We start from the raw sequence: 18,573 nt of genomic DNA on the forward strand, positions 1-18,573 counted from the left end.
CTGGCCCTGGGGGCTGCGCAAGTATGCATATACCCCAGTGAGCCTTCTTGCACTGGTGCTGTGCAAGGTCAGGGAGGACGAGGAAAAAGTCACCTTATTTGCTCCTTACTGGCCCACTCGGACTTGGTTCTCAGATCTCACGTTCCTCGCGACAGCACCTCCCTGCAAATTCCCCTGAGGAAGGACCTTCTTTCCCAGGGACGGGGCACCCTCTGGCATCTACGCCCAGACCTCTGGAACCTCCCCGTCTGGCCATTGGATGGGACACAGAAGATTTGAGTGACCTACCACCTGCGGACTTAGGCACGATCAACCAAGCCAGTGATCCCTCTACCAGGCAGCTTTACGCCCTAAAGTGGCGCTTGTTCGCAAATTGGTGTTCTTCCCGGTCCGAACACCCGCAGAGATGCACAGTTCAGTCAGTGCTTTCATTCCTGCAAGAGAGGTTGGAGGAGAGGCTGTCCCCCTCCACCTTGAAGGTGTATGTAGCCACTATCACGTCCACCATGACGCAATGGATGGCAAGTCCTTGGGTAAGCACGACTTGATTATCAGGTTTCTTAGCGGCGCCCGGGGGCTGAATCCTTCCCGGCCAAGCATGTTCCCCACCTGCGATCTCTCAATGGTCCTCTCGGGCATTCAGAGACCCCCTTCAAGCCACTTGACTCAGTTGAGCTCAAGGCCCTCTCCTTGAAGACGGCCCTTCTGATAGTGCTAGCTTCCATCAAGAGGGTTGGGGACCTGCAAGCATTCTCTGTCAGCGACACTAGCCTGGAGTTCGGTCCGGCAGATACTCACGTCACCCTAAGACCATGACCGGGCTACATGCCCAAGGTTCCTACGACCCCCTTCAGGGACCAGGTCGTGAACCTGCAAGCAATCTGCCCCGGGAGGAGGCAGACCCAACCTTCGTTGCTGTCTCCGGTACATGCTTTACGTATCTATTTGGACCGCACGCAGAGCTTTAGATGTTCTGAGCAGCTCTTTGTGTGCTTCGGCATATGGCGGTAAGGGAATGCTGTCTCCAAACTGAGGCTGGGCAACACCCAATACCTTTGCGAGATTCTACAATCTCAGGGTTGAGTCAGTCGAGTTTTGTCAGGTCTGAGCCGGTAGAACTCGGTAATACGAAAATGATATCGCCCTTCACCAAAGTGATCCAGTGCGCTCTCTCTCCCAGGTTAGCCAATAAGCTCTCGCTTCCTGGATGTTCTTCTTCCTGAGATGTATTGGCCACATGTTACCTCCCCCCAGTCTGGGCAGGATGTGGTCTCCACAGGGTCTTTTCCCCCTGAAAGAATAGGAACGGAAAAGATCGCCTTCCCCGATGCATTTCATAGCGTTAAGATAGCCCCAGCCGCTTTATGCTCTATGATGAGAAACATAGAGAGAGAAAAGGCTGTGGCTGGCAGGCTTGCTCCCATGATAGTCATGTTGCCTGTTCCCACCTTAGGGGAGCTGGGAACCTAAGGTCTGTATATAACACCTTTGTCTGGGGGCGTTGGGGAGGGTTACGTCCGGCCGATACAGTTGCTTCAAGCACGCAGTATCTTGCTTACACCTGCGTTAGCAGTTCACGTAACATGGTCTAGTGCATGGCATTTTTTAATGGGACCCCTTGTGTCACTACATTCGACACAACGTTGAGTGAATGACAGAAGTTGAATGTCATGGTTACTGTTGTAACCACCGTTCACTGATGGAGGGAACGAGACCTTGTGTCCTCCTTGCCACGACACTGGAGCTACCACTGTAAACGGCCGTACCATATTATTAGCTCCTCAGTGCAAAACCTGACTGACAGACGTACGCCCGCTTCCCTTTATACCCGTATGTCTGGGAGCGGGACATGCAAATTCTCTCTGACAATTTTTCTCAAGTTCAGAGGTATGCGAGACTCTCAAGAAAGACCCCTTGTGTCACTACATTCGACAACGTCTCGTTCCCTCCATCAGGGAACGGAGGTTACAACAGTAACCAAGACCATTTCAGGCACTTTATCAGGACCATAATGTTCCTAATAAAGTGCTCAGTGAGTATATATAACATAAGAATATATATGAATATATATAATTTTTTACATAAAACAATCAATTATTGTATTTTCAGAAAATGCATCTTACAAAAAGAAATGTTGATTACATGTATATTTATCTCAAAATTATTTAAGATTATTTTAGAGTCAAAAAGATTCTAGTTATGATATAAGGACTGACTGAGCATACTCTAATGTATTGTAGTAGAAAAAGCTCTAAAATCTCTCTAAAGCTTTTTGGTTTCCTTTCACAGGTACAGGAAATATAAACAGCAGGAAGCCTAACAACACCTAAGTAGATCAGCCGCATGTATACAAAGCTCCCACCATGTGACAACCCTAAAGGCCATTACTGTCATCCAGCCACCTGACGCTTACACAAACAAACACAAAGTTAAATTTCCATCTGCCATCGAGGGTGGATTATGTTGGATTTAGAGAGCTTGCTTAAAAACAGAAGGGATTCTTTTCTCTCCTTGAAAGATTCTTGGCCTGCAACCGTACAGTCTAGAAATAAAGGACCTTAGTGAAGCACAGACTCGAGCACAAACTTTACGGTAATGCAGATCCTCTAAAACCTTGGAAAGTACCATCACCAAACTGTGCCATAACACGTGATATAAAAACATGCATTTTTTATGGTTAGCACAGCATTAAATAGCCAATTAAAAGCTGTATGGGGGTGTAACTGACTGTGAACATGGAGAATAATTTTCTCTCTCCTCAGATGTGTACCATGACTGGGCACTTGTTTTTAAAAGCCAATTTTTAAGATGGTCCGGATACCAGCTCTGTTGTGAAAGAAAGATGAATACAGGTATATACATCAGTAAATAATCTATGTGCCAAAACCTAACATTCCATTTTCATATTTTTCAGGTTGATCCTATATCTTTTTTTTCCATCTTGTTTTTAATGTTTTTTACTTCGGCAGAACTATTTCACTGCATGAAATATAATTGCAGAGAATATCATGTGAAAACTTTCCAAATGAATGAACTGAACTTTTATGTTTCTCCAAACTCATACTTGTCAGTGCTTGATTTTAGTTCTTTAATATTCAGTCAAACTGACAGATGATGATCATTTGTTGCACAATCTCTGAAGTGTTCCTGCAGGAGACACTGTAAAAACATCTAGAGGTAGCCCAAAGTCTGCCTAGCGCAACATTACGTAGGAAAATTATTGAAAAACAGTGTGAACAGACACAAAAGGTGTTCAGTTGCCCCTAAGACAACTGACAACTTCACAGGGGCCACTGAAAATGCTGCTTGCATTCAGGTGTTCAGTGTGTCTTTATATTCATGTTTACATTGAGTCAGATTAAATCTAGCTATGCTGGGGCAAGTTTAGTACTCAAAGTGTTTCCAGGCATCAAAGAATCAGTGTTTAAGATTGAGCTGAAATTGATATGGTTCATAAGCAATTACAAATATTTTTTCAATATTTTGTTTGAAAATCCAGTTTTTACACATCCATCAAATTTGGTTCATGGTGCATACTGTATGGCCCAATATAACCTTTTCCATTACATTGTTTTACTTCCTTAGCTGCCACGTCCTCTGAAACATGTACTCACTATGGCACTTTGTGTAAACAACTCAGAAACCATTGAGTTTGTAAAACAATGTAAAAAACTAAATCTCTAGGCTACAGTGAATAAATAAATATATTTGCATGTCTAACTTGTTCCCATTTTGTTAAAGGGTTAGTTCACCCTAAACTGAAAATTCTCTCATCATTCACTCACCTTCATACCATCCCAGATGTTAATGACTTTCTATCTTCTTCAGAATACAAACAAAGATTTTAGAAACATATTTCAGCTCTGCAGGTCCAATGCAAGTGAATGGTGACCAAAACTTTGAAACTTAAAAAAGCACATAAAGGTAGTGTAAAAGTAACCAATAACACTCCAGTGGTTAAATCAATATCTTCTGAAGTGATACAATTGATTTTGGGTGAGAACAGACCAAAATATAACTCCCTTTTCATTGTACATGATCTCAAGCGTTTTTACATTTCCTACTGCTTGACACATGCGCAGAGTGCTAGATGGTGCTAGAAAGTGTGATTGAGCTTGAAATCAAATGAGACTGGTGATGTCAAGGTTTAAAGTGAAAAAGGAGTAAAATTCAACCACTGTCTTATGGATTACTTTTATGCTCCCTTTATGTGCTTTTTGGAGCTTCAAAATTTTGATCACATTAACTTGCATTGTATGGACCTACATAGCTGAAATATTCTTCTAAAATCCTTAATTTGTGTTCCGCATTAAAAGAAAGTCATACACATCTGGGATGGCATTAGGGTGAGTAAATAATAAGAGAATGTTAATATTTGGGTGAACTATACCTTTAAAAGGGTGGTAACAAGGGAGGAGAAATAAATGTATGCAGTCTCAAAGAGTTCATGTGTACTTCAGTTTCAAGTACACTTCTTAAAGCCATGCACTTCTGATGTATATATTATGTACAGAAAGAATTACTATAAAGAAAGTAACATTATTCTGATTTGTAGTGTATCATGTATGAAAATAACTTCATTAAATGTACAGTACAAGCATAAAGTGTATATTTTTTTCTTGGTTGTTACATCTGTGATGGATGATGACTAGTAAAATCAACAATCTGTACAGAAATGTCTGTGAACTCTAATTGAAAAAACAATTAAAACTGAACAGCAATCTATAAGCATTCACTTGATTAATTCGAGTTGATAATCTAATCTAATTCTGCTCTGAATTGTTCTTTTTTGTACAATTGTCGTGCATCTTTTGTAACATTTGGACCATGCTCTGTTGATCATTATTGGACAAATGTCCTATTCTGATCTCTGTGATGTTACTTATCCAGGTCATATATCTGGAAACACGGGTATAGATGCCATACTTTCCATCCTTGGCACACTCTTCCCCCCAGCTAACAATACCTGTGAGGAACCATGTGTTTTGATAGCGGGTCACGTGGGGCCCTCCGCTGTCCCCTTGACAGGAATCCTTACGCACTGTGCTGTAACCAGCGCAGAACATGAAGCGGGTGATGCTGCTGGTGCTGCTACCTTTGCACTCTGTCCGGTCCACGTAGGGCACTTCTACTTTCTGGAGGGTATTGGATTCCATGCCTCCATACTGCAACCTTCCCCAGCCACTCACCAAAGAATTTGGGGTGCTCCTAAGCAGGTTCTCTGTGAAGTCTTTAGAGCCCAGGCAGATAGGCAGAGCATAGTCAGAGAACTGGACCAGTCCCTTGAGCTTCAACAGGGCGATGTCGTGATTGTAGAGACTCTTTTGTGAGTTGTAACATGGATGAATGTGGTACTCGGCTATGTCATGGTCACTCTCTTTTTCCTCCTCCTTTGTAATGTCATGTTCCCCTATAGGAATAAAAAGCTAATTTACAATATGTGTAACTACTCATGCATCTTGAAAGACATCATTTTTGAGAGACAATATTTTTTCTTTTGTGAGCCGTTCAAATTTTGTTTAGTTTTGATTAACGTCCCATATATGACAAATAATAGAATCAAAACAAAACCTCATTACTAATGTCAAAAATAATCAATGCAGGCACTGAAATATAAAGAAACAAATGAAATAAACAAATATTACATAAAAATAAAAAACTCACAGAGGCAGAGGGAATGGACAAGAGGAGTATCAAACAGGTGAGGCAATCCAGACACAGGTATGACATGAACAGCAGGTTCATGTCATACAAAGTCTTTTGGTCATTACAGGAAACGTAAACGAAACAGGAGAATCCAAACGCTGGGGAACAAATGGAGGAAGAACTATCACTAAATTCTGATGAAGGGATCAATAACAGGCAAGCATATAATTACAGGTAAGTCTAGACAAACTAGGGAGTCTGTAGTCTCTGTGGAAACACTGACAATGAGAAAAGACAAATGACTGAGTGTGAGAGCGAGGTTTTATGCAGTCCTTGATTAAACACTGATGATGCGCAGGTGCGTGTGATCAACTCAGGGGAGAGTGAGCGCTGTGTGGAGTGAGGGAGAGGGAGCAGAGTGTGGCATACTCCCTGTATGGTGGATCTGTGAAAGAACCAAATGGGCGACTCCTGGTGCCCAAAGATGGAGGAGGGCAGGAGGACAGGGGAGGATCCAGGAGTATGATCAGGAGGAATTGGTGGACTATCCGGTGGCCAGGGAGGAGTCTGTGGATAATCAGGAGAACAGGGAGGTGACCATTGGGCAGGGACTGTGTCAGGAGGCTTGGGAGATGGCCATAGAGCAGGGACTGTATCAGGAGGCCTGAGAGGTGGCCACAGAGCAGGGACAGGGTCAAGAGGCCTGGAAGGTGGACACAAAGCGGGGACAGGGTCAGGAGGCCTGGGAGGTGGACACAGAACAGGGACAGGGTCAGGAGTCTTGGGAGGTGGCCACAGAGCAGGGACAGGGTCATGAGGTTTGGGAGGCAGATCTAGGAAGGGAACAGGGTCCGGCAGTTTGGCTGCAGGAGGTGGATACTTAGGGGGCAGAGCCATAGGCGGATCCAGAGGCGAAGCAGCAGGAGTAGGGACTTAAGATCCCAATGGCAGAGCTGGAGATGGGTCCGGAGACAGAGCCACAGGGGGATGGAGTATTTGGGTCTCAAGAGGATTAACCAGAGGAGGAGCAGGCAGAGCCACAGGAGGATCGGGGATTTGAGACTTTAAGATTTGAGGTGATGGAGATAATGGTGCAGCGGGTTGAACAGTAGGAAGTAGAGTTTCAAGAGGTGGGGGCAGAGTCATGGAAGATTCTGAGGGCAGAGCCAAGAAAGGTGGAGCCAGGAGATTCCCGAGGAGCGGAGCCAAGGAAGGCGTGGCCATGGACGGCTCAAGCAGCGGAGCCACGGGAGGTTCGAGGATTGGAGCCAGGGAAGGCAGAGTCACGGGAGGCTCGAGCGACAAAGCAGTGGAGGGCTCGAGGGACGAAGCTGTGGAAGGCTCGAAGATCGGAGCCGTGGAAAGCGGAGCCACGTGACGCCAGAGGAGCGGAGACTGGGAAGGCAGAGCCGTGGGAGGCTTGAAGGACAAAGCCATGGAAGGCTTGAACAAAGGGGCCATGGAAGGCTTGAACAAAGGAGCCATTAGTGACTGGAAGCTGAGGGAGTCCGGTGGATCCGTGACAGCAATTCTGTCAACAGGAATGCATATTTTTAATCCTACTCTGCAACCTAAACCCCAACCCTAAACCAAACCATAAGAGGAGCAAAAATGTACATTTATAAGAAAAATGCAACCTCCAAATCACGCTCATCATTGATAGTGTGAAGGCTATTACATTCTGGTTTCCAAAGGACTAGAACCCGCATTTCAGAGATCCGTAGCACCATGGAAAATGTGACCAAATTTGAATTTATGCAAAAATGTTTGATGGAATTTATGCAAAAATGTATGCCGCCTGAGGTCGATTTCTGGGTACATGAAAATTTGGAAGCAGCATGTTGATTTCCCATGTGATCATGTTCGAGTTTTAGGGTTATTGAGTATAAAATACCATTAACAATCATGTGTTGCAGTGTAGTCGTGGGTCTCTGACCTGCTCTAATGAAGAAAATTCCCATCTTTCCTTCAACACAGTGTGCAGCTGTAATGACCCACTCTTCATTCAGGAGAGAGCCTCCACAAAAAGCTATTTTAGTCAACTTGTTCATAATCACCACCTGCCAACATGACAGAGTAAAAGAGATTCATACAAATGGGTTACCCAGTCTGATCACATTCCACATTAGGGTATTTATTTTAAAGACCCAATGAAATCATCCCATGTCTGTTAAGCTATATACAGTATATGCTATTGTATTACTAAAAGTGAAAAGAAAAAAGTTTACTTTTTGCAGATTTTTTCTTCTGGGAAAATGGATAAAAATATTGATGTCTGATGTTGCACTGTACAGATTTTTGTCCAATCAAATGCTCTCTAGAATGAGATTGTCCCTGGCCCTAACACCACCTGCAACCAACTAGTAAGTTGCAAATCATGGTTCAAGGCTGTGACATACTTAAACCTTTAAGCTCCGATCTGCCAGCGGGCCCACAGAGATACAAATTATTATCAAAATATTAATAACTACTGTCTTGACCAACACAAAATATGTATCGTTTTAAAGCTTAGAAGCTGTACTTTACAGTGCATGTATGAATTAAAACAGAAACTTAACAAGTGCTTTGAAATTTGCAGACAAATCAGAAGTGTTTATATTTGATTAATTATTAATGATTTTGCACTGCATATATTATTGTAATCGATAAAAACATCAAACTGATCAAATAGCTATGTGTCATATGTCTTGGAAAGTTCTCAAAGAGTAGAATACAATCAGCCTATTTGTTTTACTCACAGACAAAAATATAGCGAGTAATGGCTAAGTACATGTTTATGACATGCATGTTACATGTAACCAGATTTTGCTTTTATGCCACGTTTTTGCTTATAACTTCATGAAAAAATAACGGAATGTACTACGTACATACTTAAAGTAGGTGATTATCTTTAAAACAAACCCACACACACAACGTAATAGGGTGCATAGATCATTAGATAATCCACACGAGGTACAATGTGCACAGAGTGCATAACGTGCTATCTGGCTAAAAACATGTTAGCTTTTCTGGATCAGATGACTTCATCTGAATTCATGTAGTACATTGTCCAGTGTCATGGAAACCAATTGCATTAGGATTCAGATCGTTGCAACCAGAGACAGAAGTCATTCAAATATGGGCAGAGAGGATCATTCACTCTAATTACATATGGCCACCAGGAGAGGGCACCAAGTACATGACACAGACTCAGTGATGGCTCAAATGACACAGAATGAAACTGCTTCACTGCTCATTACTCAATCAAAATTCTAGCACTACTTCATAGTAGAGGAAAGACTTGAATGGTTTATTTACACACACACACACACACACACACACACACACACACACACACACACACACACACACATCTCATCACTTCTCTTACCTGCCAAGGAATCTCCCCTGGTGTTGCCTCATTGCCTCCAATAATCCGCTTATCACTTTTTGTTGCATTTTGGATAGTGGGCAGAGTAGGAAAGAAAGCCCAAGAGGGAATCTTTCCCAGAGTAGGATGAGGAGTGATAGTGTTATACACTGCAGGAGGATCAGTAGGACTAGTCTCTGTTGTGTTATCCATTTGACTTGCTTTATACTCTGTTGTATTTACATGATTGACAGAGTAAATTTGATTTCCATTCACAGCACTGGTTAAGGTCCTTGTTTGAACAATGCTCTTTCTAAGACGCCCACAAGGGTATTGCCCTATACAGACAAAAATGAATTAATTGATCAACGAACACAAACATCTGTTTAAACATATGCAATTATATTCCTTCAGTGTAACTGGTATTCAAAATATCCTATTGTAAATATGGATGAAGTGTCATATTGCATAATATAAGAAAGGTCCTCCTGTCCACTGTGTCAATTAATGGCAAAACCATCATTTCAAGGAAGGACATTCATATCATGAAGATAATATACATATTTTTATGCATCACCACCATTGCCTAATGTCTAAAAAAATGTATCTGCCTGAGTGGGTTTCATTAGATCAGCTTCCAATATACTGACTGAGGACATTTGCTGCTACACAATAATGAATTGTGTATATTGACACGATCATAATTAGCTTTTGTTGACGTCTTTAGCGATGGGGTTCACTTACTTGTTCCACAGCACTGTGAATGTTTAATGGGATGTGTTCAGTAAAGACATGAATGATTATAATTGTTTGTGTTGTTAACTTAAGCACATTGTATTTTGTCTATACTTTGAAGATGAGATCACATTTTAGTCAAGTCAAGTGGTTTTTATTGTCGTTCAACCATATACAGTTAGTACAGTTCACAGTGAAACGAGACAACGTTCCTCCAGGACCATGGTGCTACATAAAACAACATAGGACAAACACAGAACCACATGAGACCACACAGACTAAATAGCATACCTATATAAAGTGCATGTGCCAACTTGTGCAAAAAGTACGGGACAGTACAATAAATTACAAAAAATTAACAGGACAATAGGCACAGTGAGAGACCAGTACACAGTAGTGCAAAAGATGACAGTTTCTAAAAATGCCATTTGCTGCTACACAATAATGAATTGGCTGCCAGCTGTGCAAATTACAATTAGAACATTTTAATTTGTAAAAAAATCTTTGATGTTGACTTGAACTCCAAAAGCTCCACATAGGAGATAAAGTCAGCATAAAAGTTATCAATAAGACTCCAGTGGTTTAATCCATGTCTTCTGAAGCGTTCCAGTTGGTTCTGGGTGAGAACAGACCAAAATGTAACTCCTTTTTCACTGTACACCTTGTCATCACAGTCTCTAGCACGATCATGATTTCAAGCTCAATTACACTAGTGTTAGATGCATGCGCAGATTGCTAGATGGTGCTATTAGAAGTGTATTCGGGCTTAAAGTCAAGATCACAAAGGAGACTGCTATTAAGATGTACAGTGACAAAGAGGTCAGATTTTGGTCTGTTCTCACCCAAACCAACTGAACAATTCTTGAAGATATTTATTAAGCCACTAGATTCTTATGCATTATTTTGTGCTAACTTTTTTTTTTTTTTCCATTTTTGGAACTTTTGGAGCTCTGGTCACCATTCACTTGTATTGTATAGTGCTACAGAGCTAAGATATTCTTCTAAAAATCTTGGTTTGTAATCAGTAAAACAGAGATAGTCATACACATCTGGGATGGCATGAGGGTGAGTAAATGAGGAGAGAATTTTAGTTGTTGGGTGAAGTAATCCTTTAAAGGTTAGTTTGAAGTTTGAAAGTTAAAGGGGTCATGACATGGTTTTTTTTATTGTATTATTATGTTCCCTTAGGTGCAATTATAGTATTAATATATTTTTTTTTTAAGAAAAACTTTTAAAATCTAGTGATTTATGACCTTTTCCCACCCTGTTTCTCATCCTCTGATTCAAACAGTCTGTTTTGGGGGCGTTTTCCATTTAAGACTTCAGTGTTAACGCCCACTGTTATGATTGGCTAACGTCAGTGCCTATGTATCAATTATTGACGCCCCCAGCCAGAACAATATGCAAGTAAACTAAGTAAAAACACTGTGATTATTCATAATGAATGAAATTGCGCTTTAAAAAGTAGTTTAAAATTTAAAATAGATTACTTACAGTTTGCGTCGTCGTTGTTCCCAGAATAGTCGGCACGGACTTATCTTTGAGCAACAGTTTTCTGGCAAAGCCAGCATCATATTGAGATTTGTTCTCAAAACAGTCATCCTTAAAATGTACAGAACAAACGCTTAAGTTAACACTGCCGTGACTGGGACGTCCGCAAAAAATAAACTGCATCCATTTTTCCCTGACGTCTGGATCTTTCGGCAGCTTATTCAGAGGTTTTGTTTGACCACAGCCAGGAACAGCACATCTGTGTGGCATTGTAATTTTCCTGTGCACAAGTAGTCTCTGTCAGAGCTCGCTGTCCATCGACTGAACACTTGTGAGGCGCACGGCGACAAGAAATGAGCGTAGTTGTCTTGCGCTTAAAGCGTAGTTATCTTGTGCTGGAGGCGGTCATATGCAAACGCTGTTACGTCACTTCTAACCGACACGTCACTTCTAACCATGAATCCAGAACGAGCTGTATTTTGAGCTTGATTAAATAAATGATTCGTTTAGAATGGGGAGGACGTCTTAAAATATTAAACTTGCAGGAAGTTTTAATGATACAAAGACCTCTTATATACCAAAAGATCAAGGCAAATTTGGTTTCTCATGTCATGACCCCTTTAACAGTCTAAATTACAGTAGTTGTAATACTTTTAAGTCTATGGGATATTTGGTCACTTTAAAGGTCCGATATGGGAAAATCATTAGTCATATGACCTAGCCAAGTTTGGTGGATGTAGCTTAAAAGCTACATCCACCAAGTTTAGGGATTTTGGAATGATCCTAACCCAAGTTTGTAGAATAATGGCATGTTGGTTTTGTCAAGCCAAAATGATAATAAAATAATAATTTAAAATGTATCACGCTGTAAGATTAGTGCTGGAGTTATTTATTCATATAAGAGCAATATAGGCCCTTTTAAGCTTTATGGTCTGCTTTAGCTGCATAGAAGTATTGAATTTCCTTCAAACAAATTAACTGATACACCTGTAACTGAATCCTTTGGTCAAATCAAGTCAGACAAACAGAAATGGTAGCTTAAAATACAATGTTATATTTTTTTTAACCTTACACAGTGAGAATGCAATATAAGCCCAGTTGGCAATACAGTAGTGACTTCATCCTGATAAATGACTGTAATGAGAAGAAGTGGATTTCAGTACCTGTTGGTTCACAGGTCCTGCTGTCCAGAGCCAGTCTATAACCATCGGCACAGTCACACACTGTTCCATAGATTTTATCCACAATGCAGAAATGCATGCATCCTCCATTATCCACATTACACTGTTTTCTCATCTCTCAAAACAAGAAACACAAAACAAGATTTTAGAATAGGGATCTCATTCACAGAGAGCAAAAAAAAAAAAAAACATATAAACACATTGTTAAACATATAAACAAACAGATTACTAGAAATATATTTACTATTGTATTTACAGGTTCAGAAAAAGTATGTGAACCCTTTGGAATTAGCTGGTTTTCTGTATTAACAGTACTAAATCTTCTCCATTTATAGACAATTTGTCTAACTGTGGACAAATGAATATTTAAGCTCTTCGAGATAACTTTGTAACCTTTTCCAGCTTTATTCAAAGCAACAATTCTTGATCGTAGGTCTCCTGAGATCTCTTTTTTGCGAGGTATGGTCCATATCAGCAGATGCTTCTTGTGAATTTGCTTTTTATAAGTCAAAGTAGCTCTAACCCACACCTCCAATCTCGTTTCATTAATTGGATGCCAGGTTTGCCAACTCCAGACTCTAATTAGCTTTTGTTGATGTCTTTAGCGATGGGGTTCACTTACTTGTTCCACAGCACTGTGAATGTTTAATGGGATGTGTTCAGTAAAGACATGAATGATTATAATTGTTTGTGTTGTTAACTTAAGCACATTGTATTTTGTCTATACTTTGAAGATGAGATCACATTTTAGTCAAGTCAAGTGGTTTTTATTGTCGTTCAACCATATACAGTTAGTACAGTTCACAGTGAAACGAGACAACGTTCCTCCAGGACCATGGTGCTACATAAAACAACATAGGACAAACACAGAACCACATGAGACCACACAGACTAAATAACATACCTATATAAAGTGCACATGCCAACTTGTGCAAAAAGTACGGGACAGTACAATAAATTACAAAAACATTAACAGGACAATAGGCACAGTGAGAGACCAGTACACAGTAGTGCAAAAGATGACAGTTTCTAAAAATGCCAAATGTTTACGCACATAGCAGTTATTGAGGTAGCAGCCAGGTATAATTGACAATAATTAAAGTGCAACTCAGGACACGTGTGTATGTGTCAGTCCAGTCCAGAGTATTGAGGAGTCTGATGGCTTGGGGGAAGAAGCTGTTACACAGTCTGGCCGTGAGGGCCCGAATGCTTCGGTACCTCTTGCCAGACGGCAGGAGGGTAAAGAGTTTGTGTGAGGGGCGTGTGGGGTCGTCCACAATGCTGGTTGTTTGCGGATGCAGTGTTTTTTGTAAATGTCTTTAATGGAGGGAAGAGAGACCCCGATGATCTTCTCAGCTGTCCTCACTATCTTCTGCAGGGCTTTGCGGTCCGAAACGGTGCAAGTCAGCAGAGTGAACAGCAGTGGACTGAGCACACAGCCCTGGGGGGCCCCAGTGCTCAGTGTGGTGGTGGTGGTGGAGATGCTGTTACTGATCCGGATTGACTGAGGTCTCCAAGTCAGGAAGTCCAGGATCCAGTTGCAGAGGGAGGTGTCCAGGCCCACAAGGTTCAGCTTTCCAATCAGGTGCTGAGGAATTATTGTGCTGAATGCTGAGCTGAAGTCTATGAACAGCATTCAAACGTATGAGTCCTTTTTATCTAGGTGGGTGAGGGCCAGATGGAGGGTGGTGGCGATGGCGTCGTCTGTTGAACGGTTTGGATGATACGCAAACTGCAGTGGGTCTAGTGAGGGGGCAGCTGGGTCTTAATGTGCCTCATGACGAGCCACTTGAAGCACTTTATGATGATGGGTGTGAGTGTGACGGGACGGTAGTCGTTGAGGTAGGACACTGAAGACTTCTTTAGCATGGGGACGATGGTGGTGGCCTTGAAGCACATTGGAACGATGGCGGTGCTCAGAGAGATGTTGTAGATGTCGGTAAGAACATCTGCCAGTTGGTCTGCACATCCTCTGAGCACTCTGCCAGGAATGTTGTCTGGTCCAGCAGCCTTCCGTGGGTTGACTCTACGTAAAGTTTTCCTCACATCAGCCGTGGTAAGACAGAGCACCTGGTCGTTGGGAGTAGGGGTGGTAGACGCAAAGAAACAGCAGTCTCTAAGCTCATGCTGCCTAGTCTGCTGGAGTTGAATGTAGTCCAGTTTATTGTCCAGGGAGCAAATATTTGAGAGCAGGATAGACAGGAGAGCCAGCCGGCAAGGGTTTGTTTTTAGCCTAGCATGGACCTCCGCCCTCTTGCCGCGCTTTTGCTTCCTCGCACACCGCTAATGACGTCCCTTCCCCTGTGCACCAGCATCAGGCGACGCCGAGGACTGGAGGCCTGGTCTCCGCAGCAAGCCGAGTACGCGTAGCAACTCCTGGAGATCATCATGCAGCTTGGTTGTTGCATGAATCTTATATTTTAACAGTGTCTCGCAAGGGTAGACACGAACACCAGTTGCTCCGATGTCCACGTACCGTAAAAGTCAGGCTAAGGGACAAAAATAGCACAATTTTGGATCCGGAGTGGCCGCTGCGTGCTACCGCGCCGCCATCTTGGATCTTTGTTCCAAGATGGGCCAATTAGGACCAATTAATGCAGAGAAATTGCTTTTTACAAAAGGTTCACCAACCACTGTACTTACAATACATTTTAGATAACTAAAATAAAATAAAAATACAAATGTATGAAGGAAAAAATACTTATTTTGGCTTATTGTTAATAAAGGATAATGGTGAAAAGATTGAATTTAAAATATTTTGTCAAAATGAATGTTTTTCGTTTCTGCCCTAAAGTTCACGTTAGAGCAGGCCTCGCCTACGACTCCACCCTATTATCATAGATCCTCCCCTGAGTGAGGATCCTCCCCTCCCATTTTTTTCTGTGCTAGAGCAGCTACAGTGAGAGGAATAATATCTCAGCTTCATAAGTGTTCTATTGTTGGCTGTAAAACTGAACATATGAGTCTTCATGTACTCCCGGCATCAGAGCCACTGAAGACGCAGTGCACAAGTTTTGTTTTTAAAGGAAATGTGCCCCAAAACGTACAAAAATGTGTTTGTTTTTGCAAATAATTTTACACCGGACTGCATTGTGAATGAGTGTAAATGTCAAGTGGGATTTTCAAAAAATGTATTCTTAAGGATGGACTAGTAGGCCTACCAACTGTTCAACAGTTCATGTTCCAGCTTAATATCCTGAACATGTAAGTATCGCACTTTATATTTTGTGAATGTTTGCAAATTGCCTTTCCGAATGTGCTTATTAGCTGATTCCACGACTAATGCAGCTAAATTGTATTCACGGAGACCAGAGCTATGTCGGAGCAGCAGCTCATTTGCATTTAAAGAGACACACGAAAACAGTGTATTTTTGATTCCGCCCAAAAAGAGGCATTTACAACATGGTACAATAAATCCGTGGAGTATTTTGAGCTGAAACTTAACAGACACATTCTGGGGACACCTGAGACTTATATTACATCTTGTAATATCTTGTAAAGAGGCATAATGGGTATCCTTGAAATTTTTGTACAATTATCATTTGTTTCCTTACTCTATAGCTCATCTGACTGTCATGGATCTTACCTAACTCGCAGTTCTTCCCATTAAAGCCGATGGGACACCAGCAGGTGTATGTACTCATACCATCCTTACACACCCCACCATTCTGACAGGGAGACGACTGACACTGGTCTCCATCTGACAAAGAGGACAGGCCATGATTAATATATATTAATGCATCCTTTTACATTTACGCATCAATGTCAAATTGACATATTGTATTGAGAAACATAGAGGAAATGAGACAGAAATTGACAGAAAAATTAGAAACATGAAAATTGCAAAAAAAAAAAGCAAAGCATCATCATCATCAGTGTTCTACATTACACATATCAAAAGGAATATTTATGCTCACCGATATAAGAAATCCAGAATTTTCTCTAAAACAGATTTGAAAAGAAAGTTTAAAACCCACAAAAATTGCTTTAAAAATCTTTCTTGAAAAACTTTTCTGTTATTATACTTCTTACGGTTTGCTCCTGGTCCTCAAAGACCTCTCTGGCCTCCTCTAGATTGCAGCGCTCTTCAAAACATTCCCTCTCCAAGTTATCCTTCATCATTTCCTCAAAGTGACCTGTGTTATAGCGTTTCTGTCTTTTCAAGAGGGACCCAGCCAGCTCTCTTGGCAGAAACACCGAAGCTACATGCACAACAGAGACTCAAAGAATCAAGAACATTAAGGTCTCTTTCTTGGGCTTGGATGTAGTATAAGACATGAAAACATGGTAAGGCTTCTGGTGAAAACTGATCTATTCGGTAACTTAAGGTTTTCAAAACACTGTAACAACACTGCAGTACTTTACATTCAGATCCTTTATAAAAACACACATAGCTTTTGATCAAAATTCATTGACTTCCTCATACTGAGAATCATGACTTTAGTGTTTCGTTCTGAACATTATTTACATTTGACTAAAGTTAAAATCCACAGTTCTTTACAGAAAGTTAAGAAACATAAATAAATGAAGGCAGACTGATGTTAACATACCTCCAGATGAGAGCCAGGTTTCAAGCAGCAAACCACATATCAAAATAACAGGATAAATCTTCACCATTTTCTCTATAATGATTTCCTCTCAGGCAGAAATCTTTCTTGTCAGTCTCTAACTTCAGGATCTGTTCCAAAGTTCAGGACAAATGTGTTTACACTGCATGCAAACAGATAACTCATCCTGTGTGGGGTTTTTTCTATCTGCACCTGAAGGACTTTGTTTGTGAAGACATCTACACTTCCAGTAAAGCGTCATTTCCCGCTAGTTTCTAGTTTCATGTGAAAATATACAGCTGTTGTCGAATTTTGTCACTCATAGACAATGTTTAATAACACTTTTCTGCATATTAGCACCAATAAAAAATAGCACTTTAGGAATAAATATTTTAGTATGGATGCCTATGCACAGTATAACTAAAATCATTTTTGGCCTTTTATTTTCCACTGAAACATGCAACTGTTCAGACTTGGGACAGCAAATATTGACAAGACCTGACTGACTAATACTGCCCTCAGAACTGACGTCCATAACTGCTGTGTTACTGAAATAACAGTGGTAAGATCTATCTGTCTGTCTGTCGCATCAATATTCCAGGTTCAGTACAAGTTACTTACAATGAATGGGGCCAAATGTTGGAGAGTTTAAAGGCATAAAAGTGAAGCTTGTAATTTTATGTAATTTTATAAAAGCTCTTACATTAGTCCTTCTCTTAAAACTCATGCATTATTAGAGCTGTAGAACTGTTTAAATCCTAATTTTTACAGTCATTTTAGGGTTTATTGACATTATATCGTTATGGCAACGAAGTTGTAAAATTGGATACAACTTACAGTAACACAGTAAAGGTTTGTAAGTGATTATATCTCACTAAAATCATGTTAACACACATATTGTTTATGTCTTGTGCTATACTATGGTGTGCCACCCCCCCCCCTTCACTTGCATTGTAAGTGCCCAGATTTGTACTTGTTTTTAAAGAAAAGGAGGGACGAGTCTAAATAAATATTTGTGATAATTAATATTATCCCACAAATACTGTTGATTGAGCTTCACTTGCTTTGAACACAAAATATTCCTTTAAAAATGCAATTCACACAAAACAATAAGCTATACACCCCTTCTTTGATGAACATGTTTTCAATTACTAATTTCAAAGTCATTTTCAATTTTTTTTCTTTTTCTGGTGCTTAAAGTAAAAATGCCATGTTGTGTAACCAACTAGAGACAGTAAATACATAAATAAATGTCGTATTAAAAGCTGAAATTTTTGGTTACAGGAGTAGCATAATGTTTTTTATTTTTATTATTATTCTTTAAGAAAAAACAGAAAGAAAAAAAAGCAGTGAAACAAAGTATTTGAGAAAACTTTGTTCACCAAATCAATGTGAGTTCAAGTTACCAATGCAGGGAAAAAAGAATAAAAGAGAGAGGAGGACCACTTTAGACCCTTAAAACGGTGTTGTGAGAAAATATCATATAATAAATGTAAACAAGATTTTTAAAGGGTTTCTCTTTTTTGTTGCCTCAGACAACCTTATTTGTCAATGAGCCATATTTGTTTGAGTACCATGTAAAATTAAAATATTTATAGAGCTCAGATCCCACAATCCAAGAAAT

At 40.7% G+C, this 18,573-nt stretch overlaps 2 protein-coding genes across 2 annotated transcripts in view; one reads left to right on the top strand and one right to left on the bottom strand.

Moving 5' to 3' along the window:
- Positions 1-2,337, top strand: part of LOC127636866 (proto-oncogene DBL-like) — a 34,994-nt gene extending 32,657 nt beyond the window's left edge. Inside the window, exon 27 of the mRNA XM_052117650.1 lies at positions 2,287-2,337. Coding sequence (XP_051973610.1) covers positions 2,287-2,330 — 44 coding nt within the window. The 3' untranslated portion in view covers positions 2,331-2,337. The remainder of the gene's footprint in view (positions 1-2,286) is intronic.
- Positions 2,338-4,354: 2,017 nt separating this feature from the next.
- On the bottom strand, positions 4,355-17,125 carry LOC127636870 (coagulation factor IX-like). The gene is made up of 8 exons (XM_052117653.1): positions 16,953-17,125; positions 16,435-16,604; positions 16,320-16,344; positions 15,989-16,102; positions 12,385-12,519; positions 9,017-9,333; positions 7,583-7,706; positions 4,355-5,410 (listed from the first exon to the last, which is right to left on the bottom strand). Exons 1-8 carry the CDS (start codon positions 17,017-17,019, stop codon positions 4,764-4,766), a joined length of 1,599 nt encoding a protein of 532 aa, XP_051973613.1. The 5' UTR covers positions 17,020-17,125; the 3' UTR covers positions 4,355-4,763.
- Positions 17,126-18,573: the final 1,448 nt, after the last annotated feature.

Source organism: Xyrauchen texanus, chromosome 44 (genome assembly GCF_025860055.1).
Source record: "Xyrauchen texanus isolate HMW12.3.18 chromosome 44, RBS_HiC_50CHRs, whole genome shotgun sequence".
NCBI lineage: Eukaryota > Metazoa > Chordata > Actinopteri > Cypriniformes > Catostomidae > Xyrauchen > Xyrauchen texanus.